Source organism: Carica papaya, chromosome 7, assembly GCF_054855325.1.
Source record: "Carica papaya isolate Zhongbai chromosome 7, ASM5485532v1, whole genome shotgun sequence".
NCBI lineage: Eukaryota > Viridiplantae > Streptophyta > Magnoliopsida > Brassicales > Caricaceae > Carica > Carica papaya.
In genome coordinates, this window is record NC_142315.1 from 16,635,197 (window position 1) to 16,661,727 (window position 26,531).

General features: G+C 36.7%; 2 protein-coding genes and 1 pseudogene across 2 annotated transcripts; 2 read left to right on the forward strand and 1 right to left on the reverse strand.

The window, feature by feature from the left end:
• Nucleotides 1-5,213: 5,213 nt before the first annotated feature.
• On the forward strand, nucleotides 5,214-7,190 carry LOC110811181 (fanconi anemia group E protein FANCE protein). The gene is made up of 2 exons (XM_022037594.2): nucleotides 5,214-5,535; nucleotides 5,614-7,190. The coding sequence occupies exons 1-2, from the start codon at nucleotides 5,297-5,299 to the stop codon at nucleotides 6,896-6,898; spliced, it is 1,524 nt and encodes a 507-aa protein (XP_021893286.1). The 5' UTR covers nucleotides 5,214-5,296; the 3' UTR covers nucleotides 6,899-7,190.
• Nucleotides 7,191-7,213: 23 nt separating this feature from the next.
• Nucleotides 7,214-11,516, reverse strand: LOC110811194 (1-aminocyclopropane-1-carboxylate oxidase 1-like; annotated as a pseudogene).
• Nucleotides 11,517-24,228: 12,712 nt separating this feature from the next.
• On the forward strand, nucleotides 24,229-24,690 carry LOC148253011 (uncharacterized). Its single transcript, XM_088208510.1, has one exon. The coding sequence runs from the start codon at nucleotides 24,229-24,231 to the stop codon at nucleotides 24,688-24,690; it is 462 nt and encodes a 153-aa protein (XP_088064636.1).
• Nucleotides 24,691-26,531: the final 1,841 nt, after the last annotated feature.

The window sequence follows — 26,531 nt, forward strand, 5'->3', positions numbered from 1 at the left end:
CTTAAGTGTACTATTGAGGCAAATAGTTTTAACATCCATTTGAAATAACTCCAAGTCTAAGTGGGCAACTAGGTCTAGAAGGAGGCAAATAGAAGCAAATCTCACCACAGGAGAAAAAGTCTCTTCATAGTCTATACCCTCAATTTGGGTAAAATCTTTCGTCATTAGTCAGGCCTTAAAATTTTCAATTGATCCATCCGCTCCACACTTTATCTTGAAAACCCATTTTATTTCGCATCATTGAGTCCATCTCATCCCTCATGGCATCAATCCACTCTTTATTGTTTGGTGAATTGATAGCTTCCTTAAAGGAATTGGGTTCCTCAAGTTTTAAAGGAATGCATAGGAAAATTTCTCCTTCAATTTAGAAATATCATCGAGAAATTTTTCCATGTTCACTCTTTCATATTCTAGGACCTTTATCACCTTCCTAACTAGATGATAAATCTCTCCCATTGTCCCTAGGCATGGGATTTGGAATTTAAAGACTAACCTCATGTTTCAAGCTCGAATCTTGAGGACTAACCATATTTTTCGGTGGATTATGATTTATAGACAAGTTTCCACCATCTAGAATAGTAGGATCACTCCCACTATCTCTTTTATTTAGTAGAATATCACTATCTTTGGTGACTTGGTAGGTTCTCAATGCCTTTCTCTTAATAATAGATAGTTGCATGTCCTCCTGTAACTCATATAGTTTGAGATTCCCATTTATATCATCAATATTTGGGAACTCATCCTTAAGGAAATCAACATTGCAGAAGTCAATTTCGATCATGCCACCATTTGGGTATTCTTCAAACATTATATATCCTTTTAAATGTTCGGGATATATGATAAACACTATCTTAGTTACTCTTGGACTTAGTTTTTCGTGTTTGTGGGTTGGGTTATGCACATAGTCTGCCGACCTCCAAGGATGTAAATGATTCAAAATGGACTTATTGTCATTTCATAACTCATATGGAATGATGGGTACACTTTTATTTGGTATACGGTTAAGGATGTAGATTACCGTATCAACACATCTCCCTAAAAGTATTAGACAGGTTGGCATGTGCCATCATCGATCTAACCATGTCTAGTAATGTACGATTTCTTCGCTCTACAACACCATTTTGTTGCGGAGTATGGAGAATTGTAAGTTGCCTACGTATATCTTTTTTTTCAAAATATTCTTTCAACATATCAGAAAGGTATTCACGACCACGATTGGTTCGAAAAGTCTTTACTCTTCAATCCATTTGATTTTTCACTTCCGTTATAAAATGTTTAAACATATCTAGCACTTCATAGCAGTGAGAAATTAGATACACATATGCATATCGTGAATAATCATCTATAAAAATAAGAAAGTATATGGCACCAGACGTGCTTTGATATTTAAAGGCTCGCAAATATCAGAATAGGTTAATTCTAAGGGACTTGACACCCTTGAAGCCTTACCAAAAAGCTTCTTACTCGTTTTACTGGCTAAACATGACTCGCATTTAGGCAATTTGACCTTAGTAAATCGGTCCAAAAGACCTTTTTTAGCCATTCTACTCATTTGGTCTTTGCCAATATAATCAAGTCTAACATGTCATTTAACAAATTCAGAATCACAATTAAAGTGAGAAACATAAGCAAACATAGAATTATTATATATATTATCATCCAAGTCAAGAACAAAGAAATTATTTCTTAAAGACCCATGACCAAATACATCACCATAATATAAAATGTCTAAAGATCCAATCTTAATAAGAAAACAACTAAAAGTAATCAACATTGCACCCCGGGTGCATAGTATCATGAAGGAGTAAAGTATTTCCTCTATGTAGCTTGAGCTGATATGTTCCGATTCCAAGGATATCCTCTTCGTTGTCGTTGCCCAATACAATAGTTTGCGAACCCACCAGGACACAATAGTAGTCAACGAATCTAGCTCGATCTTGAACTACATGTTTGCTTGCTCCCGTGTCTACAATGTAATTAGGAAAAGAATTAGCAACTAATGTATGAGAACAAATAAATAAATCAAGAGGAAAAATAGAGAAAGGTACTTTCTTCAGCTCGGAATAATCACGAGCAAATTGACTCTTGTGCCACAGTTATAGCACTTCATACGCACTACATTTTTCTCTCTATGGCCCTTAGCCTTATGTTGTTTGGCCACACCACCTATAGGTCCATTAGCTTAAAAGGTGCACCAACCTTTCTTAAATTGTTTGGCACGATTAGGCTTGTTTCCCTTGGGTCTAATCCCATGGGCAACAAGTGCTACATTGGAAGGATTAAACATTTTTTAACGCTCAACCTCCATCTCAATGTGCCTAGCAATTTCAGAGAAAATATTAATGTGTTCACTATGAACCATCAGGTGTTTAAAATTTTTTCAACATTCAGGTTCATCTGGAAGTGAACGAATCACATTCAGAACTTGCTCCTGATCTCTTATGTCATATCCTCCAGCCTTAAGGTCACAAACCATAGCATTCATGACACGTAAGTGTTTAGCTATACTGTATTTTGGATCCATTTCATATTTCATCTACTTTAAATCCAAGGCACGGAACCTTGTAGCGGATGTCTGGCCATAAGTGACCTTAAGCTTGTCCCACATGTCCTTAGCTATGGAATAACTCTCAAACTCTCCAATGAGATCGTTATTCATGTAATACAACATAGTATAGCGCGCAAAACAATCCTTTTTGGACTATTCTTGGTATGCAACCAGATCTTCATTATACCGACCATTACCGATATTTTTTGGCTCAAGTACAATAGTGGTCAAGATTTCTAAAACCTCGTGCTTATTAAGAAGATACTGAATCTTTCTATGTTATATATCATAATTTGTCCCATCCAACTTCTCGTTGGTAGATAAATTAGTAATAATATTTTTGGTTGCTATTTTTACAAGTATATAAAAAAAATAGACATTAAACATAATTTTTCATAATTAAATTATCAAAATTTTATAGTTTATATCACATGCTCGAAAAGTTTACTAATCTTATAATTATTACATATGATACAAATTAGAAATATTATAAATTAATTATTATAACAAAAAAAATTAAATGGAACATATTCATGTAACTCTTTAATTTTGCCAAACTTAATTAACATAAAAAAATATCACATAAATATAAGTAGTTATTTTAATTTTAACAAAATATGCATAACTAACTAATGTATATAAACTAATTAATATACATTAGTACAGTAATCATAAAACAACATAACAAAATACTAATATGCCATCTAAATAATAAAATAATGTACATATACATAATATTATTAAAATACACATACTCACAACCAATGAAATGCTTAACTACATAAATGTTTATATATATTTTATAACTCAATTGATTCGAGTATTTATTTAAAAAAACGGAATTGATGAAATCATTATTATCACGATGAAAGAGAAAAGAAGAAAAAATTATAATAAAATGAAGAAAAAAACTTATTCTTTTTCTTTCTAGGAAACAGCCATATGCATATATATATATATATATATATCTCTCTCTCTCTCTTTCTTTCTCTCCCATTTTTTTCTTCTTCTTTCACGCGCAGACAGTATTCTTTTTTTGTTTCTTCTAGCATACTGTGCATCACCCTCCTAATTTTTTTGTAGTTTTATATATATATACACACACATATATCTTCAACATTTTTCTTTCTCTCCTAATTTTTTTGCTTCCTTCACGCATACACTGCACGCAGACAGTGTTTTTTTTTCACACAGCACACAGTGCATTATCTTCTTCCTTTTTTTTTTCAAGCACACAGAGTGCAACTCCTCTCTCTGTTTATTTAGTTTTCACCCATGGCTAAAACTCTAACTTTTTTTTTCTTTTTAAACATCTCTATGGGAAAGACCAGAATACCCTGTTTTTATTATTAGCAACCATAATCACGTAAAGGCTTACATATATTCAGTCATCTCAACATTTACATTTAGAAAGAAAATTAGAGCAAGATAAATGTGCCACTCATGGGTTGTTTTTGTTTTCAGATTCTTAAAAAACAAAAAAAAACATGTTTTCTAGATTCATTACATAAAAAAATTAACAAGCTTAATATAGATTGGAGCATAATTATTATAGGGACAGATGCAAGCAATAAAGTTCTGATACCACTGTTAGAAAATTTTATAACTACTCTTAATGCAAAAATAATAGGATAAGATGTTTATTTTTCTAACAACAGAGAATAACTGTTGATGTATTTTATTTTTTCTCTAATGCTACTAAAGTTTTGGGTAATTTTCACACCTAAAAACCTAAGTCTGCTTATAGTTTAATTTAATGTGAGAGAAAAAATTGTGATATAATTTTTTTATGAATGTTATCTGTTTTTTTAAGTGAACAAAAATAATTTTTATATTTTTTATATATTTATTAAAAGTTATATCTTTTTATAAAAAAAATTTCTCTCTTATAAACTTACGAATGGTCGTGTCTTTTTACAATAGATATTGTTAACGTTTTTAATTTTATATAACAATTCTAGGAGGAGAAAGTTTTTTATATTTTTATTTTTTAATTTTTTAAAAAATTTTTAAAAAAAATTAAAAAAATAATTATTTTTTATACGTTAAATATTATACCATATTTAATGTAAAAATTTATTCAATTAAAAATAACCATATATCTAACTCATTGGTACAAAATAAATCGAGTTATAATGTTAATCATATTTAATGAATAGAGATTACTATAAATATTTTTGAAAATAGAGGAATTAAAATAAAAAAAAAAATTAATTTAAACATTTAAAAAATAATATAAATATCAATTTAGTAGTTAAGACATTTATATAATTCTAACCGAATCTATCATATTTAAGTAGAAGTTTTGGTGGGATTGAAAATGATTTTATTATTAAAAGCCACAAGTTTTGGATTTTGTAATATTCGTCTCAAATATAATATAGGTATCTCTAATTTATGTTAATTAAAATTAATTTTAAGAGTATAACCTCTTATTAACATAATGAAAGCTCATATGCAAGAGAACCCAATTTGACATGTAATGGTATCAAAGCTCAACTATGCCTCCAAATATAAAGAAAAATCTTTTATGCATTAGAATGTATGTATGTACCAATTTAAATATTTAAAAATAATATAGAAATTAATTAAATATTTTAAAGTTAAATAATATATATATATATATATATATATATCATAGATGCTTGATTTTCTTATATGCTTTGGCCGTTCAAAAGGTTCCCCGCGCTTTCTCGGAAAACTTGTAGTTTTCTCTGGTTCCAAACAAGGAAGAGGAAGCGAGGGAAAATGGAACAATGGATTCCGCTCTTGGACATTTTTCTGAATAATCCGACACCGGAAACTGAAGCATCCCTCTGGTTACAGCAGTCTTTCAATTCCTCGTTATCAACCTCAACCACAACCACAGTCCCACTAACCACCACCTCTTTCATCTCATTGCTCACCAAATCCTGCAACCAAAATGTCCATTGCATAGCACATTCTTCTTCTTCTTCGTCACCGCGTTTGCCTCCGACCACAATCAGGTGAAATCCACATCGCTCTTATTATTTTGCTTTTTCGTGTTCCCTTCACTTTGACTCTTAGTCGTGGTTCCTCAACAGGTTGATTTTCCTACAGACTCTGCCCAGTATGGTCCAGTCCAGGATTTTGTCTTTTCTTGTTTTTGAGCGCAAGAGGTTTTGTTCTAAGGATTTGGCTTCTCTGGCTAGAGAAATATTGAATGGGGATCTAGATCTTGATTTCTGGGTGAAGAAGGCTGCGCGCAATCTGCTCGATGTAGTGTCTGAGAGATACGATGAATGGATTTCGGGTTTGAATTTGGATTCTGAAAAAGAGAGAGTTGTTAAGGAGTTTGAATCAATGCCGGCTTGGCTTAGCAACGTTGCTGATAGTAGCGATTTGCTTCTATCTTGGCTTCCTGTATCGGCCGATAAAATAAATTCAAGTACGTTCCATAGTGCTAGTGAGGATGACGAGGATTCAGCGAATCAAATTGCAGAGAGAACGGAAGAAGATACGAAGGAAGTTGTGCATGAAAACGAGACTAACTGTCCGATGGATGTTATTTTAGAGCCTGAAATTGTTGAAATGGCATCTAGTTTGAGAGATCGATTGTTGAGTTTTGAGTCTCATTCCAAAACTGCAATCTTGGCCAGTGAAATTCAACAACTTTGTTTAGACAGAGGAGGAGATTCTTTTGGGATTTTGGGTTTGATTAAACCTTGGAAAGCAGATGATGAGGTTGCCTCAGTTCTGATATCTCATCTTTCAATTGGAAATGAAGAGGAGCTTGGTTGGCCAAGCCAAGTTCTCTCATCAATTGTCCTTCCTAAGTTGTTGGTTCTTGAGGAACCAGCCTCTCGTGTTATGATGACTGCAACGATAGAGTATTGTAAACTCCACCAGAAGGCTGCGGAGTATGCGTTATTGTTTCCTTTGATACTGCGGAGGACAGGTATCAACAACCCTATTTGTGATGCAATCACACATGTTCTCAAAGAGTGCTTTCACCCGGCTCATGTGTCTGCCTTCTGCCAGAAGCTTCTGTCTGTAGGAGAAGATGAGAGGAAGTTTGTCTGTCTCCCTTCCCACAAGCATCTTATCTCTGATGAATTAGTGTGGACAGAATCGCTCTTTAGCCTTTTTCAGAATATCTTGAATCAGCATGTTCATTTGACTAAGGATTCTGTTGATCATGTTGTTCAACAGATTAGAGAATTGGCCGAAAGGTTTTCTAAATCTTTGAAATTTGGGAACTTTTTGTTATGTCTGGTCACTAAGTATGGCCCTTTGTTGAAATCTAATAAGCTTTTGTTGACTGAAGCAGTTGAACGCACTGATACTCTTGTTGCAAAATCTATATTATCAAAATTGGCTGCCTTGTAGCTGTTCTACAGAACGTCTTTCGGATGATTTTGTTGATCTTGAATTATTACTTCCTATGAACGTCCTTGCTTTTTCACCTGTCTGTGCTCCATCGGAAGGTAATGGAAAAAAAGGCCTTTCCAATTCATTCATGAGGTGGTCCTACTTTAGTTCAGGTTTGAAGGCCTTTAAGATATTTTATTTTCTTTGTAACTTTAGTTAGGAATGATACTTTCTTACATATATGTGTAAAACATCAATGAGAATTGGCCAATAGATACCATGTTATATGCAATCGACTAAATTATGCTTCTGTTACGTCTGTGATTGGAGATATTAGTAGAAGAGCAGACAGAACTGTTCAACAAAATTTCTCAAAGAAGGCTAGTTCTATAAAGAATTTAATAAAACTTATAAACAAGTTGACGCAAAACTCAAGTAGAAGACATTTGATGAGGTCTTCAAGTTGTGTTACATCATTTTGTATGTGGTTTATCATTAGTCAATATTGTCTAGTCTTTTATGATGAGGTCTTCCTAGTTCAATACAGAGGCAGAAAAAATTCCATATTTCTACTTGAATTATTCAAACGGTGGACTTCCATCTGTTTTATCGATAGATTCTCATGGAACCAATATATAAAAGAATCATCTTCTAAGTAGCTTGGTCTATTACAAATGCTAGCCCCGATTTTTGCTTCTGGTTCTCTCTATATGGGGAGCTCAGGTCTGAGACATATCGGTTTTACTGACTTTAGATCTACCAAAGAAAGAGTATCTTCTTCTATTTCATTTGTTTTTCCGATTTTATCCCAGACTATATGACAGAGTGCATTAAAAATGCAAACCTTTTAATGTTGTACAGGTTAAAGGGCTAATTCATTAATCAGTTGATGTAAATGGATCTAGTTGTGAAAGAAATTACAAAGTTTAGTCAAATCTGATGAATAAACTATTATGAATTTTCTTGATCGAATTATTGATTTAAGACTTTTCATTTTGACTGTCATTTTACTAGCAGATTATTTGTCTGATAGAACTCTAATGGTTCCATTATCAAAAATGGTTGAAACTACTAAGAAACAAATCTGAGGGGATGAAAGCATGTTGGTGATTTCTTGTTAAAATGAAGCATGTTCATGATCTCTTATTATATTAAAACTAATTTTTTGCTCGAAGTTTTTGCTTCTTGAGTGAGACAAAGATGCATTTTCGAATGAAATCATGAAAACAGAACTGGAAAAGCAAACCCATGGGTAATTTGTAAGTCATGTAGTAACCTTTAGGCCAAGAGGCCATTCTTTCCACTGGTTATTCTGTTCTTCATGAATTCCAGTCTAGGGCCCTTTTCAGAAAACTTTGTGGTTGCATATAGCTTTAGGTAATCTTGGAAAAGGAAATGATTGGGATTATAAAAATTTTGGAGCTCAAGAGAGGAACAGCATCACTGGCAGGATTGTAGAAAGTAGCAATGGAGAAAGCCATTACATGACGGAAACTACTCAAGATTTCCATTGGTCACAGGTATCGACAAACATGCTGTTGTTCTTTCATGGAGGGATCTTTACTCATTTTGCATCTCCTAGAAACTGCAGATCAGGGACTTGGTCATCTTGGATGAGGAGTATAATCCCACCACCAACAGTGTGTTCACAAGCTCTGGATCAGGACATTGAGGGTACTCACTGCAGCACTTTTGGATCCTGAGAATGCTTCCTTTATGCAATCCTTGTCAAGACCAAGACTTTCACATATGAGCTTGGAAAGAATCTCGGACAGCTTGATCAGTTGAGCAATATACTCATCCATTGTTTTGCTGCATTTATACGTCAGTTATGAGTCAATTATATACTAAATAAATCCTCCACTTATGTTTCATATATATCTCATTGACTCCCCAAAGATCCTCTGAAAGGTTTAAATTTTCATCTATGTTTAACGAGGGACGACACCGAAGGAAGAAGCTGTTTTCCCAGTCTATATAAGAGGTACTTCTTTGACTCATAAAAGGTTTTGTTCAAATTTTGTTCATAGTGAGAGTTGACGAGTTGCTTCACCTTCTCCATTAACAGTTTGTCTATTCCATGATTCTGAACCTGCAGTTGTTTAGAAATGCATCATTTTTATAATTCAATATATGTAAATTAAACAAACAAACAAGCCTGGTCAAGCAGGGCCATTTGGGAAGAGTATTTATCATAGTGTCATTGAAGGAAAAACCAATTTACCTTGGGAAGAGTAGTAAGTATATATTAGAAAATGATCCATGTTGACTTCACATAGGCATAGGATGTTCTTTGTGAACCATATATATATATATATACAAAGATATTTTTTTACACTTTTGGTTCATATACTTTCAAATTTTTTTTGATTTAGTCTCTAATCATGCACACCAACGTCATTAGTGAATTTTTCATATGAACTCAGGTTCCACATGTGTTATATTTTTATTAGAGCATTATGCATGTTAGATGCCATGTTTACAAAATAATTTGACTTTCAATTAATTTTATTAAAAAATTAAAAAAATTTAAAAAAAAAAACATAAAATTAAAAAGAAAAAGTTTCCTCCTCACTTGATTAATATTAGCCTTTAGTTTCTTTTAATTTTAATTAATAAATTTAATTGATTTATTTATAAAAAAAAATAGTAATAAATCACTATAACAAAAATAAAAAATTTCTAGTAGGTCGAGTTTCGTAATATCTCAAATTTGGTATAGACTGGGGTTGACTTTTGCTTCCACAAACACTGCTGCTCCTCTTGTGCAGTTCACAATCAACATTCCTTTCGAGTGATTGTAGGTCAGCCAACTAGTGACTAGGTAGTAGTAAACTAAAATTTTTCTCATAGTGTTTGTAATCACTTCTTTGGCGTCCTTCTCTCTCCTCCGGCTTAAAGTAATAGATTGTGCACTATAATCATGAGATCTAACAAGTCGACTCGCTTTGATCTCATGGAAGCTTGCAGATGATGGTGGAAGGGAGAAAGGAGAAATTTTATTTTCTTTATTTATGTGTTTTTAATTTTTAATATTTTTGTTATATTAAAATAATTAAAATTAAATTATTTTTTACATACTAAACATTATGAAAATTTACTTGACTAAAATTACTATATATTCAATTTAATATTAATGGTGTTAGTGTGTTTCAACAATGATAAATTAAATTAGAAATATATTTTACAAGTACAAAAACTAAGAATAGAAAATAATAGTACATAAATTATTTTATATTTTTAAAAAAAAAAATTAGTACAGAAAGTAATTACTTTGAAATAATACATAAAATTACTATTTTTTTGCAAGAAACTTATATACATATATATATATATATATACGATTGTCCAGTTTAAAGGAATTAATATTGGAAACTACATCGCTTACGTTTATATATATTTATAGAGGTAAGTGAGAGAATTTTAGTAAACTAATATTCGTACTGAATAATCTGAGACACAATTGGGCTGAATCAAGGCCCATATCTTCTTGTTATATTTTGTTGTAGAGGGATCATCATTCACTGACCTCAATTTCCATCTCTGGAAATTTGTTAATTATAATTATATTAACATATTAAAGACTTACGTATAATTTATTTTGTTAAACAGCTATATAAAAATAAAATAATCTCTACGTACTTGAAAATAAATTTAAAATATCTCTTGAGCCTTATTCCCCATTTGTTCTCATGTAAAGAAAAATATAAATTTATTTATTTCTTTGTTCAACTTTTATATGGAGTAAATACTCTTTATTATATATTAACCCAATTAAACATTTCATTACAAAAACCCAATCAACTATTCTTAAATGTAGAAAGTCAATTTTCATAAATACCCTAATTTGACGTTTGTTTTCTTGTCCGGTCAGTTGGGTAACGGCGGTCAAATACAGCGCGTGTTATGGGTCAATGGACATCTCGTACGGTTGTTAGATGCCAATTTAACGGAATCTTTTCTGTTATTTTGGTTGTTGTCCTCTTGTGATCCTCTTATTTTGTTGACCACTGAGTCCATCTGCTTTTGACCAATGCACGTCTACATCTTTCTGCATGAGCCAGCACCACACTCCATCTTATTGCACGTCTACTGCCTCCCCCGCACCCATCCATACAAGTACAACTTTTCCTTTCAGCCAAAAGAAGGAATCCTTTTATTTTTCTTAGATGTCGAATCTGATTATTTTTTTAAAAAAAAAATTATTATACTTAAAAATCTTTTTAGTCTTTGTAACAATTTAAAAAGTACGTAACTACTAAATTATTATTTTTTTTACTTTATTTTTTAATATTTAAATTAGTTTTTCTATTAATATTTATTCTTTTTTTTTTTTTAAGAAATATTTATATTAGTTCCTATATATTATAACATTGTTAGTAGATTTATTGTGTGACAATAAATTGGATAAATGACTGTTTTTAGTTAAATATATTTTAATATTTAAAGTCATTTGATGTTTTGTGTAAAAAATAATTTAATTTTTTAATTATTATTTAATAAAAAAATTAAAAACAGCTAACAAACTAAAAAAAAAAAAAAATTTACTCACATCATCTATTGCTTCATGGTCCAAGATGTCACTAATGGAGCTTGTTGCACAATCAACTTTCCGTGTCACCCATTGGTGGTTCATTGTTTCCTAGACAAAAGTCTCCCCCTTCTGTAATCATTTGTCGTTAAAAAAAAAAAGTTCAATTTCAACAAAACCTTTGTCATCTTCTAGGTTTGGTTCAAGGACGATCAACAACAAAGTGTGACAACATGTTGAGTTGAGTTTGAAATAGAATTATAAGCTTGTAATTAGCACAAGAAGCTCGAGAAGAAGCAATAGCAAGAACCATGTTCTTGCAAATCTTAACAAGAAACAAAACACCACCAACTTTAGGTTCAAAACATGAGATTTCCAAAATAGAGAAGGAAAAAAATAAAGGCATTAATGAGGTCAAATAGAAAAAGAAGCTTGGTGAATTTTTTGGGAGGATAAAGAAGAATTCGTCGACACATCAGACAAGAAAAAAGAAAAAATTAAAAATTAAAATATTTTTTAATGTTTTATATTGAAAATTAAAAATTAAAAACTAAAATATTTTTTATGTGTCAAAGTAAGATATAAAAATTTACTAAATTGAAAACAGTAATGTGTCCAACTTATTGGCACTTTGAAAATTCACTAATATTATTAGTGATATTTAACAAATAGTTTTTTTTAAAAAGTAGAAAGATTAAAAGAGTAAAAAATTAGTTTATGAACAATCCAAATACTTAAAAATATTATATGAACCAATTTAATATCTACACCTTCCAAAAAAGGAACATTGTATTTGATGTAATATTATTTTAGATTTAAACAATTTCAAATATCATTAATATATACATACATATTTTATATTTTAGACCTTAAACAAATTCAAATATCAGCAATTGTTGACGTAAAAAATATAAAGCTACTAATTTTTCAAAGATAAATACTAAGTAAATTATAAACTAATTTTATGACAGATATATATTGAACAAATTATAGTCTATATTATAGTTAATTCATTATAAAGTATGAATATCTTATTTGGTTTGAGGATTCAAGATTAATATGAAATGGATGTAGAAAAACTAGTATGGTAAAAGTGTAGCACCCGGAAAGGAGGAGGAAAAAAAAAACAAAAAAAAAAACAAAAAACAAAAAAAAAAGCCACGTCAGCAGCCACGTCAGCAGGCCCGGTCAGCAGTCCCGACCAACCAGGACCTGCCACGTGGCAATACCACGTCGTTCCAAAAAGGGCCACGTTGGCAATCCGCGTGGGCGCGATCGGACGGCCCAGATCAAGCGGCCGATCGGACGGCCCAGATTTAATCAAAAACGGACGGCCCAGATTAAAACAAAATGGACGGCTGAGATCAAAGGGCAAGGGGTTATAAATAGAACCCCCACACCAGACCACAAACCCTAGCCGCCTGCCGCTCGCCGGAGAAGACGAACCAGAAGCCGGCCGCCGCCACCCGCCGCCGCACCGGAGGAACTTCCGACCGCCGATCGAGGTAAATTTCGTACCCCCGACTCGTTTTTCCACGCTGATTCCTCCTGTGGCCAAATCGGAGCCAAAATCCCGGCCAAACGGCCGGAATACACGGCCGAAGCCCAGCGGCGCCGCCGCGCCCCTTCTCGGTTTTTGCCTCCGATGAGGCCCTTCCCGGCCTCCGTTTGATGCAATTTTTATATCACCGTGATCACCATTTTTTTCTCTACAGGTTGACCGGAGCCGAATCACCAAAACACGAACCTCGCTGGAGAGCCGCTGCACCCGAGAGCACCGCCGCCGGTAAGCTCCGTTTTTTCGTGATTTTTTGGCCCCCCGAGGGCCCTAGGGTTGTTTTCTCACAGGGATCGATGCGAGTGTGGCCGAATTCGGCCGAAAACAGCCAACCCGAGGCGACTCGCCCCCGCCAGCGGCGGCGCCGTCGCCGGAACACGGCGGAGCCGCCGTGCCGGAGTTGCGATATTGGCCAAAAAGGGGCCCTGAGCCTGATTTGAGATTTTTTGGAATACGTGCAGGTACTGTTAGTGCGTTTCGGTTCCCCGGAAAAAATTCAGGGAAAATTAAGAACAGCCTGTAGACGCACTGTGAATCGTATTCGAATCCCGAAAACAAGTAAGGACCCCTCACCCTATTTTCCTATCACGGTATTAAAGTTCAAAATGATAAAACGGTATTTCTTGAATTAACGAATGTGTGAAATTGCTTAAGGTGGCTAATGGAGCCCGAGTCTAGTGTGATTGGTGATTTACTGTTATTTGGTCTGTTTACAGCTTTAAATGCAAAATGAGGTTTGATGTGTTCATTTTACAGATTTGTGTGCATAAACTACGTTTTTATTAATTATGGATTGAATGACTGAAAAACTGATACTGTATGTTGTCTGTTTGGCATGAATTACGATTTGCTTGTTTAAATGTGAATTGATGATGCTGAGTGAGGAAAAGGAAAATGAAAGATTGTGTAGACTGATAATTTTATTATGGGGGTCAGCCTAACTAGATATCCTGGGAGATGATGGACGGACCGGGTCCGTAGGGAACCCTACCAGGATTGTGGTCTCACATGCCGGACGGGGTATGGAGATCTTATGGTTTTGGCGCCCATACCGGACGGGGTATGGGGACGGCCCGTTTCACCCTCATACCGGACGGGGTATTGAGGTTTAGGGTTTTGGCGCCCATACCAGACGGGGTATGGGGACGGCCCTGGAAACTGATTATGAATGTTAAAGGTTAACGGGTACGGGACCCCTATGGACCCCCACGGATACTAGTAGGCTGGTAAATGAGAAAAAGATATGTTGTACAATGATTGAATTACAAGAGGCGTGATAAGTGTTATGTTTTACAGCTTATATTATTCCATGATTATGATAATGTTATTGTTTTTCTTATATTGTTTTCATAAATTCCACCGAGGTAAGTGGATGGTAAAGGTTTTTATGTTAATAAGCGAGTTTATTGTAAATTATGCTCCATTGGTCTTTTTTGTGTTTTCTACCCACCTTTACCTCCGTGACGGTGAGATATCGTGATGTTCTTACTGGGCTAGTGTAGCTCACTCCTTATTTAACCATTTCAAATCAGGAAGACATGGTTCCCGAGCCCATTCCGCAGGAGGACGACGAAAGGGATGCCTAGAGACTCTGTAGTCATACTCATAGCTTTGTTTTCGAGTTTCTCTTTTAGTTAGTTTAACCTTTCATAATTTAAGTACGTTTTTGGTTTTCGTGTAAGGGATGTTTACTGAAATTTTGATCTCGCTTCCGCATTTGATATATTTAAATACTCATTTCATTTTAATATTTCCGGGGCCGTTACAGTTGGTATCAGAGCCGCATTTCCTCGGACCCATCCCTTACACAATAGTGCCTTAGAGTAATACTCACCGATATATCGTTACTCAATCATTCCTTGTGAATGCAAGTACACGGGAATGAGGAGAGGAAGGCCCCCACTAAACCGAGCGGCCCAAGATAATTCGCTTCAGGAGGATTTAGACAGACTATTTGAGATGGTGGAGGCTCTCGTAGCTGCCCAGCAAAGGCAAGAGGAGAGAAGGGAGTTACCCGGACCTCCTCCGCTAGCGCAGGTTGAGCCCCCGCTACAGCAGGCTGATCCCGAGCCACCCCAGCAGGAGCTTGTTCCTCCACAGTACCACCCGGCACCACAGCCGCGGTACGACCCGGTACCACAGCCAAGGTACCAGCAGGCGCCGCCACAGCACATTCCAGTACCCCCACCACATCAGCAGGTGCCACCACAGGGTCCCCCAGTTCACCCTCAGCCGGTCCCAGTCCCTCTACCTCGGGACCCCGCCCCTTCCTTGATCGATCCCGGCTTCATAGAGAGGTACAGAAGACTGAACCCTTCTACTTTTGCAGGGGGATCCTCTTTTGAAGAGGCCCAATATTGGCTGGCAGAGACTGAGAGAGCCTTCGAGACCTTGGGAGTAGTTCCTGAGCAGATGGCTGCCATTGCTTCCTACATGCTGGTAGGGGAAGCAGTACGCTGGTGGGAGCTCAAGCGGGCCACCCTGCCTACACCAGTTACTTGGGAGCAATTCCTGGCGGCCTTCCATGCAGAGTATCTCCCTAAACACATCCAACATCTAAAGAAAATGGAGTTTGCTCAATTGGTCCAGGGAAATATGACAGTGTCGGACTATGCCCGTAAGTTCCTAGAGTTGGGCCGACATGCCCTGGAGACATTGATGGATGAGGGCCGAAAGGCCAGGAAATTCCAGTGGGGTCTCCGCCCGGAGATCAGACTGCACTTACTCGTGATGGAACTCGAGACGTATTCGGCAGTCTTGGCGAAGGCGCAGATCATAGAAAGGAGCTTTGATACCCGCCCTCAGCTAGCGGGAAGTTCCCGACTCTCAGCCCCGCTCCGCAGGCCAGCACCTATCATGCCTGTCCAACCCAGTAAGAGGCCCAGACCTGCCGTCCAGGCCCCTCCTCAGGCTACGGGGGCAGCACGTGGGAAGATCTGCCAATACTGCTGCAGGGATCACGGGGACCGACCCTATTACCGCCTCAACGACACCTGTCGCATATGCGGCAGTGCCCAGCGCTATGCAAGGGAATGCCCTAGGAACCAGAATCAGAGAAGGCCTCCAATCCAGGGTAGAGTTTACAACCTTACCCAGAAGGATATCGACGCAGACCCGGACGTGGTACATGGTAAACCCAAGAAAGAAGTTTGTATCCAAGAGATTCCAGTAGTCCGAGACTTTCCAGACGTATTTTCGGATGAACTGCCCGGTCTACCAAGGGACAGGGAGGTCGAGTTCACCATAGACTTACAGCCAGGTACCCAGCCCATCTCAGTAGCTCCTTGCCGAATGAGTCGCATCGAGATGGAAGAATTAACGAAACAGATCACTGAGCTACAAGACAGTGGTTTCATTAGACACAGTGTTTCCCCATGGGGTGCCGGGGTTACTTTTGCGAGGAAGGGAGATGGAACGTTGAGACTGTGCATTGATTACAAAAGGATAAACAAGGTAACAATCAAGAACAAATATCCTCTTCCTCGGATTGATGACCTTTTTGATCAGTTGCAGAGTGCACAGATCTTTTCTAAAATAGATCTACGATCAGGTTACCATCAGGTAAAGGTAAGAGCAGAAGATATCCCCAAGACGGCATTCCGAACTAGGTACGGACACTACGAGTTCCTGGTTATGCCGTTTGGGCTAACCAACGCCCCGGCCATCTTCATGGATCTAATGAATAGAATCTTCAGAGAGTTCTTGGATAAATTTGTCATCGTGTTCATCGATGATATCTTAGTCTACTCAAAAAGTAGAGAAGAACATGCCCATCATCTTGCCCAAGTCCTACAGGTACTCAGGAAAAAGAAGTTGTATGCAAAGTTGAGCAAGTGTGGATTTTGGCTCGAGCAAACCGCCTTCCTAGGACATGTTATATCGAAGGAAGGGGTGTCGGTGAACCCCAAAAAGGTTGAAGCGGAACTTGGTTGGGAAAGGCTGACAACAGTTAAGGAAATTCGCAGTTTCCTAGGGATGGCAGGTTATTACCGCCGGTTTGTCGAAGGGTTTTCCAGTCTAGCGGCCCCTCTAACCCGACTCACAAAGAAGAATGCAAAGTTTGATTGGAATGAGAACTGCGAAAGGAGTTTTTCAGAATTGAAGAAGCGACTGACTACTGCACCCGTGCTGACTCTACCGAGTGGATCAGGAGGGTATACAGTTTATAGTGATGCCTCCTATCTGGGCCTGGGTTGTGTCCTGATGCAGCATGGAAAGGTTATAGCATATGGGTCTAGACAGCTAAAGAATCATGAGAAGAACTATCCTACCCATGATTTGGAGCTTGCCGCAATCATACACGCCTTGAAAATCTGGCGCCATTATTTGTATGGAGAGACCTTTCATATCTACACCGATCATAAGAGCTTAAAGCACATCTTCACTCAGAAGGATCTCAACATGCGTCAGAGAAGGTGGATGGAACTCCTCAAGGACTATGATTGTGACATCCTATACCATCCAGGTAAGGGCAACGTAGTAGCCGATGCCCTCAGCAGGAAGAGTGCAAGCACCCTAGCCCATCTAATGGTTTCAGAATGCAGGTCCATTGGGGCTACGCAGCAGGTTTGACTGCGAGATCTGAAGAGGGCCACATGTTGAGCCACCTAGCAGTCCAACCCGAGTTAATCCAAAGAATAAAAGAAGCCCAGTCAATCGACCCCGCCCTAGTAACCCGCAAGAAGGATGCAGAACAGGGAGTGAACTCAGAATTTCAGATCTCTGCCGACGGATTGATTCGTTTCAAGGACAGAATGTGTGTCCCAGACGACAGTGAATTAAAAAGAGACATCATGACAGAGTCTCATAGTTCAAGGTTCGCCATGCATCCAGGAAGTACAAAAATGTACCAAACTATGCGACCTCGATTCTGGTGGAATGGGATGAAGAGAGATATAGCCGACTTTGTATCTAAGTGTTTGGTATGTCAGCAGGTCAAAGCAGAACATCAACGCTCAGGGGGGTTGCTTCAGCCTTTACCGATTCCAGAGTGGAAGTGGGAACACATCACCATGGACTTCGTATCGGGACTACCCAAGGCACGATCGGGACATGATGTCATATGGATAATTGTTGACCGACTCACTAAGTCTTCCCACTTCCTGGCTATCAGAATGACTGATTCTTTGGACAAGTTGGCAAGAATGTATGTCCGGAAAATAGTCAGACTGCATAGAGTCCCAATAACAGTGGTATCCGACAGGGATCCCAGATTCACTTCTCGGTTTTGGAATAGTTTCCAGCAAGCTATGGGAACAAAGCTGTCCCTTAGTACTGCCTTCCACCCCCAAACCGATGGGCAATCAGAGAGGACAATCCGTACGCTGGAGGATATGCTCCGAGCTTGTGTCCTTGACTCCGGGGGCCATTGGGATGACCATCTACCCCTGATAGAGTTTGCCTACAACAACAGTTACCAAGCAAGCATCGACATGGCCCCATACGAGGCGCTATACGGGCGTCCGTGTAGGTCACCGATTTGTTGGGAGGAAGTGGGCGATAGAAGATTGTTTGGCCCGGATTTGGTGGAAGAAACCACGTCCAAGATAGTTAAGATCAAGAAGAACATCCAGACAGCTCAGAGTAGGCAGAAGAGTTATGCTGATACCCGGAGGAGAGACCTAGCCTTTGAAAAAGGTGACCGGGTGTTTCTTAAAGTCACCCCCATCAAGGGAATTAGTAGGTTCGGCAGGAGGGGAAAATTAAACCCCAGATACATTGGACCCTTTGAAATCTTAGACAAGATTGGTACCACTGCCTACAGACTTGCACTGCCTCCTGAGCTCTCCCGGGTTCATAATGTGTTTCACGTGTCTATGCTACGTAAGTACAATCCGGACCCTTCTCATGTCTTGGCTCACGAACCGCTTCCACTCCGGGAGGACTTGTCTTATGAAGAAGTACCAGTCAGTATCACGGACCGAGAAAGCAGGATACTCCGCAACCGGGAAATATCATTTGTAAAAGTCATGTGGTAGAACCACACGCCCAAGGAAGCGACTTGGGAACTGGAATCAGAATTTAGGGCCAAATATCATCATCTGTTTGATCAAGAGTAATGAGGCAAATTTGGGGACCAAATTTCTTTATGGGGGGGAGAGTTGTAGCACCCAGAAAGGAGGAGGAAAAAAAAAAGCCACGTCAGCAGGCCCGGTCAGCAGTCCCGGCCAACCAGGACCTGCCACGTGGCAATACCACGTCGTTCCAAAAAGGGCCACGTTGGCAATCCGCGTGGGCGCGATCGGACGGTCCAGATCAAGCGGGCGATCGGACGGCCCAGATTTAATCGCACGGATGGCCCAGATTAAAACAAAATGGACGGACTAGATCAAAGGGCAAGGGGTTATAAATAGAACCCCCACACCAGACCACAAACCCTAGCCGCCTGCCACTCGCCGGAGAAGACGAACCAGAAGCCGGCCGCCGCCACCCGCCGCCGCACCGGAGGAACTTCCGACCGCCGATCGAGGTAAATTTCGTACCCCCGACTCGTTTTTCCACGCTGATTCCTCCTGTGGCCAAATCGGAGCCAAAATCTCGGCCAAACGGCCGGAATACACGGCCGAAGCCCAGCGGCGCCGTCGCGCCCCTTCTCGGTTTTTGCCTCCGATGAGGCCCTTCCCGGCCTCCGTTTGATGCAATTTTTATATCACCGTGATCACCATTTTTTTCTCTACAGGTTGACCGGAGCCGAATCACCAAAACACGAACCTCGCCGGAGAGCCGCCGCACCCGAGAGCGCCGCCGCCGGTAAGCTCCGTTTTTCTGTGATTTTTTGGCCCCCCGAGGGCCCTAGGGTTGTTTTCTCACAGGGACCGATGCGAGTGTGGCCGAATTCGGCCGAAAACAGCCAACCCGAGGCGACTCGCCGCCGCCAGCGCCGGAGTTGCGATATTGCCTAAAAAGGGGCCTGAGCCTGATTTGAGATTTTTTGAAATACGTGCAGGTACCGTTAGTGCGTTTCAGTTCCCCGGGAAAAATTCAGAGAAAATTAGGAACAGCCTGTAGGCGCACTGTGAATCGTATTTGAATCCCGAAAACAAGTAAGGACCCCTCACCCTATTTTCCTATCACGGTATTAAAGTTCAAAATGATAAAACGGTATTTCTTGAATTAACGAATGTGTGAAATTTCTTAAGGTGGCTAATGGAGACCGAGTCTAGTGTGATTGGTGATTTACTGTTATTTGGCCTGTTTATAGCTTTAAATGCAAAATGAGGTTTGATGTGTTCATTTTACAGATTTGTGTGCATAAACTACGTTTTTATTAATTATGGATTGAATGACTGAAAAACTGATACTGTATGTTGTCTGTTTGGCATGAATTATGATTTGCTTGTTTAAATGTGAATTGATGATGCTGAGTGAGGAAAAGGAAAATGAAAGATTGTGTAGACTGATAATTGTATTATGGGGGTCAGCCTAACTAGATATCCTGGGAGATGGTGGACGGACCGGATCCGTAGGGAACCCTACCGGGATTGTGGTCTCACATGCCGGACGGGGTATGGAGATCTTATGGTTTTGACGCCCATACCGGACGGGGTATGGGGACGGCCCGGTTCACCCTCATACCGGACGGGGTATTGAGGTTTAAGGTTTTGGCGCCCATACCAGACGGGGTATGGGGACGGCCCTGGAAACTGATTATGAATGTTAAAGGTTAACGGGTAGCGGGACCCCTATGGACCCCCACGGATACTAGTAGGCTGGTAAATGAGAAAAAGATATGTTGTACAATGATTGAATTACAAGAGGCGTGATAAGTGTTATGTTTTACAGCTTATATTATTCCATGATTATGATAATGTTATTGTTTTTCTTATATTGTTTTCATAAATTCCACCGAGGAAAGTGGATGGTAAAGGTTTTTATGTTAATAAGCGAGTTTATTGTAAATTATGCTCAATTGGTTTTTTTTGTGTTTTCTACCCACCTTTACCTCCGTGACGGTGAGATATCGTGATGTTCTTACTGGGCTAGTGTAGCTCACTCCTTATTTAACCATTTTAGATCAGGAAGACATGGTTCCCGAGCCCGTTCCGCAGGAGGACGACGAAAGGGATGCCTAGAGACTCTGTAGTCATACTCATAGCTTTGTTTTCGAGTTTCTCTTTTAGTTAGTTTAACCTTTTATAATTTAAGTACGTTTTTTGTTTTCGTGTAAGGGATGTTAACTGAAATTTTGATCTCGCTTCCGCATTTGATATATTTAAATACTCATTTCATTTTAATATTTCCGGGGCCGTTACAAAAAGCCTCGATTTATAGTTAATCCCTCTAGCTTAAAGCAAATCTAATTAGATTGTCATGTGCTGAAAATTCATTTCTTAACATATATATTGAGCTCAAAAGCCGCGGTAGAAATTATTGGGGATATAAGTGTTATATCCACGATCCAATTATTCGTGTAATATATTGAATATATTATTAACTGATAATTTATTTTAATATATGATAATAGTATTTTATTATCATATTTATTATCTTATCGTTTAATTTATTTGATAAAATTCTTAATTAAATTTATAGCTTTTATATTAAGATGGAGATCTTGATAACGAGAGTAAAATATTTTATAATTTAATTTAAAATATTCTTAGTCGTTGGATCATTAAAATGAGACATTAATGATCTAGAAAGACTAATATATATATGATAGTCTCTATAAGATAAAAATTAATTGATCTCATTAACAAAATCACATATATAGATGATGCATATGGAGATATAATAATTGAATCGACTCAATTGAGAATTTTTAATGGTTAATAGTACCTTAAACTATCAATAGAGTATTCTTTTATTTTGATGAGATATAAGAATTTCTTTGGACTTGAGATCATCATAGTAATTGATAAGTTATTTATTATATTTTGATTCTGAATACCTATAGTTATAGAATTGTAGTTGAAAGGATATTGAGTGTGATTAAATACTTATAAAATTAATGATTGATCAAGATGCAATCTGTCAACTTAAGTAATAAGTTTAAGCTCTATATTGTCATTTATTATAATGATTAAATTAAGATCTTGATCAAGACAGTTGAATGAAAGAAGAAAAGAGTTTCTTATGTCATTCATTAGTCAATTATAATTGACATGAAACATAGTTGGTTACCTATTAGGATTTGACGGATAAACTATATTTTAGGGTTAAATCGGAGTAATAATGATAGAAACAAGTATTACATATTTCTTTAGCAAATTCTTGAGAATAATTGTGCATTTCATACTATTCAATCGTTAAAGAGTATTACTAGATGTCAACCTTAAGTAGTAAATTACTTTGACTAATTTGCTACCGATTTAGTGTTGAACCTATGGAATCGTACGTTAACGAGTATTTTGACTTTTGCTGAATAGATTAATTATTTTAATTATTTGATAATTAAATTAGAGAATTTAATTTAATCAAATAAATAATTTTTTTTGTCTAAATAGAATATTATTATATTCTTTACTAGCACTAAGAATATAATTAATATTTAAGATAAATTAAATTTTTTTTATTTTTAAACTAAAAAATTAATATTTTTATTTTGGTTATTATATTATAATATGTGTGGCTATTATAATAATTGAGATTATTGTAAAATTTAATTTAAAATTAAATTAGTTTATAAAATTATTTTATTAAATAATAAGAATTAAAAAGGATAAACGTATATATATGTAAATATTTAGGTGTTAAAAAGAAGAAAAAAAAAAGATGGATGAATCCAAATAAATTTGGATGTCTATAGGAAGAGTCCAAAAGGAACTCCTCCACCCATGTCACTAATATATATGTACCTGATATATATATATAGGTGTAGAGGTTTTGAAAAAGTATGGAGAAAGAACTAGAAAAGGTAGCCGCACGCCAAAAAGAAAAATTCTCCAATTTTTCTTTTAAAGTTTTGTTGGAAAATTTTAATATATTAATTTGTCAAAGCATTCGTTGAACAATAAAGATTGATTTTGGTGTAGATAGCGCATAAAGTATTCGTATTTTTGAATAATTTTAATTTTAGAATTTGCTATCAAATATATTTTAGATTTGATATTTATCCTGTAATATAATTTTCAAGTACAAATAGATTAGATTAGATTGCTTTTTATCTTTCGCTGCGTGTTATGCATATATTACAATCCAACAGTGATATCAGAGCCATGAATTTTTTTGTTTAAATTATATTACTAAATTTGAATTTTTGATATGAGATATTAAATATTTGAAGAGTTTAAATATGTAAATTATTATTTGGTTAATTTTATTTTATATTTTTTTTTTTCAAATGATGAACTAAAAAATAGATTTAAATTAAGTTACTGAAAAATTTAATGTAACTACTGAAAAATTAATGTAGCTGCTGAAAAATTAAGGTAGCTGCAATATATATATATATATATATATATATGAGATATATATACGTAATTTTTTTTTCTTTTCTTTTGGGTTGCTATAAAAAAAATTTATTTCTTTTGAATATTTTGTTTATATATTTACAATAATTTTTGAAATTTTTAATCGTAAATATATATCATATTTAATTTTTAATTATTGCATGTATGTTTGTTCTTTGTGTAATTTTGAATTAAGTATTATATATGATGTAAATTTATTAAAACTAATTGCATGTAGATAAGTTAAACAAAATTAATTTTATATTAGTGATTTGATTATTATATTTTTTATAATTATTTTAATAATTATATTCTCTAATTTAAAATTAAATTTATGATAATTATATAACTTGCCATTAAAATAAATAAATTTATTTATTTCTTGTTTACAAAGAATGGTCTGACAACCAAAAGATTTGTAGTTCAAGAATAAAATAAAGTTATTTGTTGCATAAGATGCATATATAAAAATAACTATTTCAATTTTATATCAATTATCTGGACTACCCCAAAAATATGAAATTTTATTAATTATTTGTCATTACGATAGTTGAACTTAACTATATCAATGAGAACGACCTAACAACCAGGAGACTATTTGGAATAGAGCAATTCATGAAAGTTATATAGGGATACAATTGGTAAGAGTACCTACCTTTAAAATATGTGTGAGAATCGACTTGACTACCAAGGGGATCATTCATATTGTTAGATGATTTCTTTATTCCACTAAATTAAAATATAGATTTTTTAAAATTGTTTGATTTATTTAGTGAAAATATCATTTATATAAAAGTCTATTTCTTTATGATAGTAAATATGTTCTTATATTATTACATTTTCTTTTCTTAATTCTAGATTTTTTAATATGTCTGTTATATCACTGCGTGACATATTTGATGCTAACAAGTTGGTTGGACAAAATTTTGATGACTGGTACCGAAATATGAGAATTGTTCTCATGCATGAAAAGCTTATGGATATAATCGATAAGCCTGCTAGAGAGACCCTACCTGAGGATGATGCTGAGGCAGTCAAGGATTTTTGGAAATATTTGATAGATTATCTTACTGCCAAATGCATTATTCTTACTTCTATGAGTTTTGAACTCCATAAGAAACATGAGGATATGGATCCTCGTGCAATCATCGATCATCTTAAGAAGATGTATGGTGCAAAAAGTAGGACAGTTAAAGACCAGTTATCTAAGTCTTTGTTTGGATCCAGACTGATTGCTAACTCTCTAATTGGACCCCATGTTTTAAACATGATTGGCCTTATTGAAGAACTTCAGAAATTAAAGTGCACACTGGGTAAAGAACTTTCTTAAGATTTGATCTTGCAGTCACTATCTGAGTCCTTTTCACAATTTATTATTAATTTCAACATGAATAAAATGGATTGTGATTTTCATGAGGTGCTCAATATGTTGATTGATTATGGGAATCAAATTGCATCTGAGAAGAAGAAAGGAACTGTCATGTTGGTTGGCAACTCTTCTAAAATAAAGAGTAAGGGTAAGAAAAAACCCAAGAAGTCTGCTGCACCTAAGGATGGTGTGACCAAACCCAAAGGTAAGGCAAAAGCGGACCAATATGACGCTGAATGTTTCTTCTGCAAGAAGAAAAGGCATTGGAAGAGAAACTGCAAAAAGTATCTTGCATCTCTAAAAGATAAGAAACAAGGTAAAACCTTAATGAAAAGTGTTTTCATTATTTCTTTAACTTTTATTAATCCGTTTATATGGGTATTAGATACTAGTAGTCATTTTAACATTTACAATACGTTGCAGGGACTGCAGATGAACAGAAGATTGAAGAAAGGAAAAGTTAATCTTCAAGTTGGGAATGGTGCAAAAGTTACAGCTCTAGCTATAGGATCAATTTCTCTTAGGATGCCTACAGGCAAAGTACTTTTGTTAGAGGATTGTTATTACATTTCAAAATTTATTTCGAACATAATTTCAATATCTTTTTTGGACCAACATGGTTTTCGTATTATTTTGAATGATGGAGTTTGTTCTATTTATCATGATGATAATTTATTGCAAATGGTTATCTCCAACATTGTAACACCCCGTTTTTTTTTTCTTCTAATGGTATAAGATAAAGCACTCATACGACTCAACACACAAATCCCATATCATTCCAATTATGCATAAGAGAAACTTGTCCACAATCATTACTCCAAATCAATTGTACATACACCTCCACCTCTACATCACATGGAAACACATTATCAAAAATTTCCAGAAGTTCAATACCCACACTAAGACACCTTTATCAAACTACTTTATGCCACGAACAAAACTTATGCCCTATGGCACTACCGACGGGGCTCCGTTACTAGCCGCTCGGATCCCGACTCCGTTCTTACTCCACCTGTGAATGATGAGAAGTGAGTTCACATAACTCAATACGATAAAATCAAGTTGTAGGTGCAGTATGCAGTGACAAGAATTTCAGAAATGTCTACATGCAGTTATCCTACCCAACCCAAAACAACTCATAACCCCCTCCCTATAATTAACCATCAAGGTCCTACCCCAAGGGAACAGTACGGCCAAGCAACAGCACACACACAACAATCATCCATTAGCTCACGTCACCAACATCGGCGACTCATACTCTCTCCTCCACCGCTCGACCTCATGAGGCCACACACACACACAAGCACCTTCATTCCACGTCACCAATATCGGTGACTCACATCCACTCCTCCACCTCTCGACCTAAATAGGCCACGCACACACAAAAGCACCTTCATCCCACGTCACCAATATCGACGACTCACATCAACTCCTCCACCTCTCGACCTAAATAGGCCACGCACAAACACAAGTACCATCATCTCGCGTCACCAACATCGGTGACTCATACTCACTCCTCCAACTCTCGACCTCGTTAGGCCACGCACACACACAAGCACTATCACCTCCCGTCACCAACACCGGCGACTCATACGCTCTCCTCCACCTCTCGACCTTGTTAGGCCACACACACACACAGGTATCGTCACCTCACGTCACCAACTCCGGTGACCCATACTCTCTCCTCCACCTCTCGACCTTATTAGGCCACACACACACAGGTATCACCACCTCACGCCACCAACATCGGCGGCTCACACTACACCCCACCAACGTGCTTCAAATCTCCCATCCTAAACCGC

Excerpts from the sequence above, each read along its gene's own strand:
- LOC110811181 (XM_022037594.2), top strand. The coding sequence starts at position 5,297 with ATGGAACAATGGATTCCGCTCTTGGACATTTTTCTGAATAATCCGACA. Across the intron at positions 5,536-5,613 it reads TTGCCTCCGACCACAATCAG|GTTGATTTTCCTACAGACTC; the intron begins GTGAAATCCACA and ends GTTCCTCAACAG.
- LOC148253011 (XM_088208510.1), top strand. The coding sequence starts at position 24,229 with ATGTCTGTTATATCACTGCGTGACATATTTGATGCTAACAAGTTGGTT.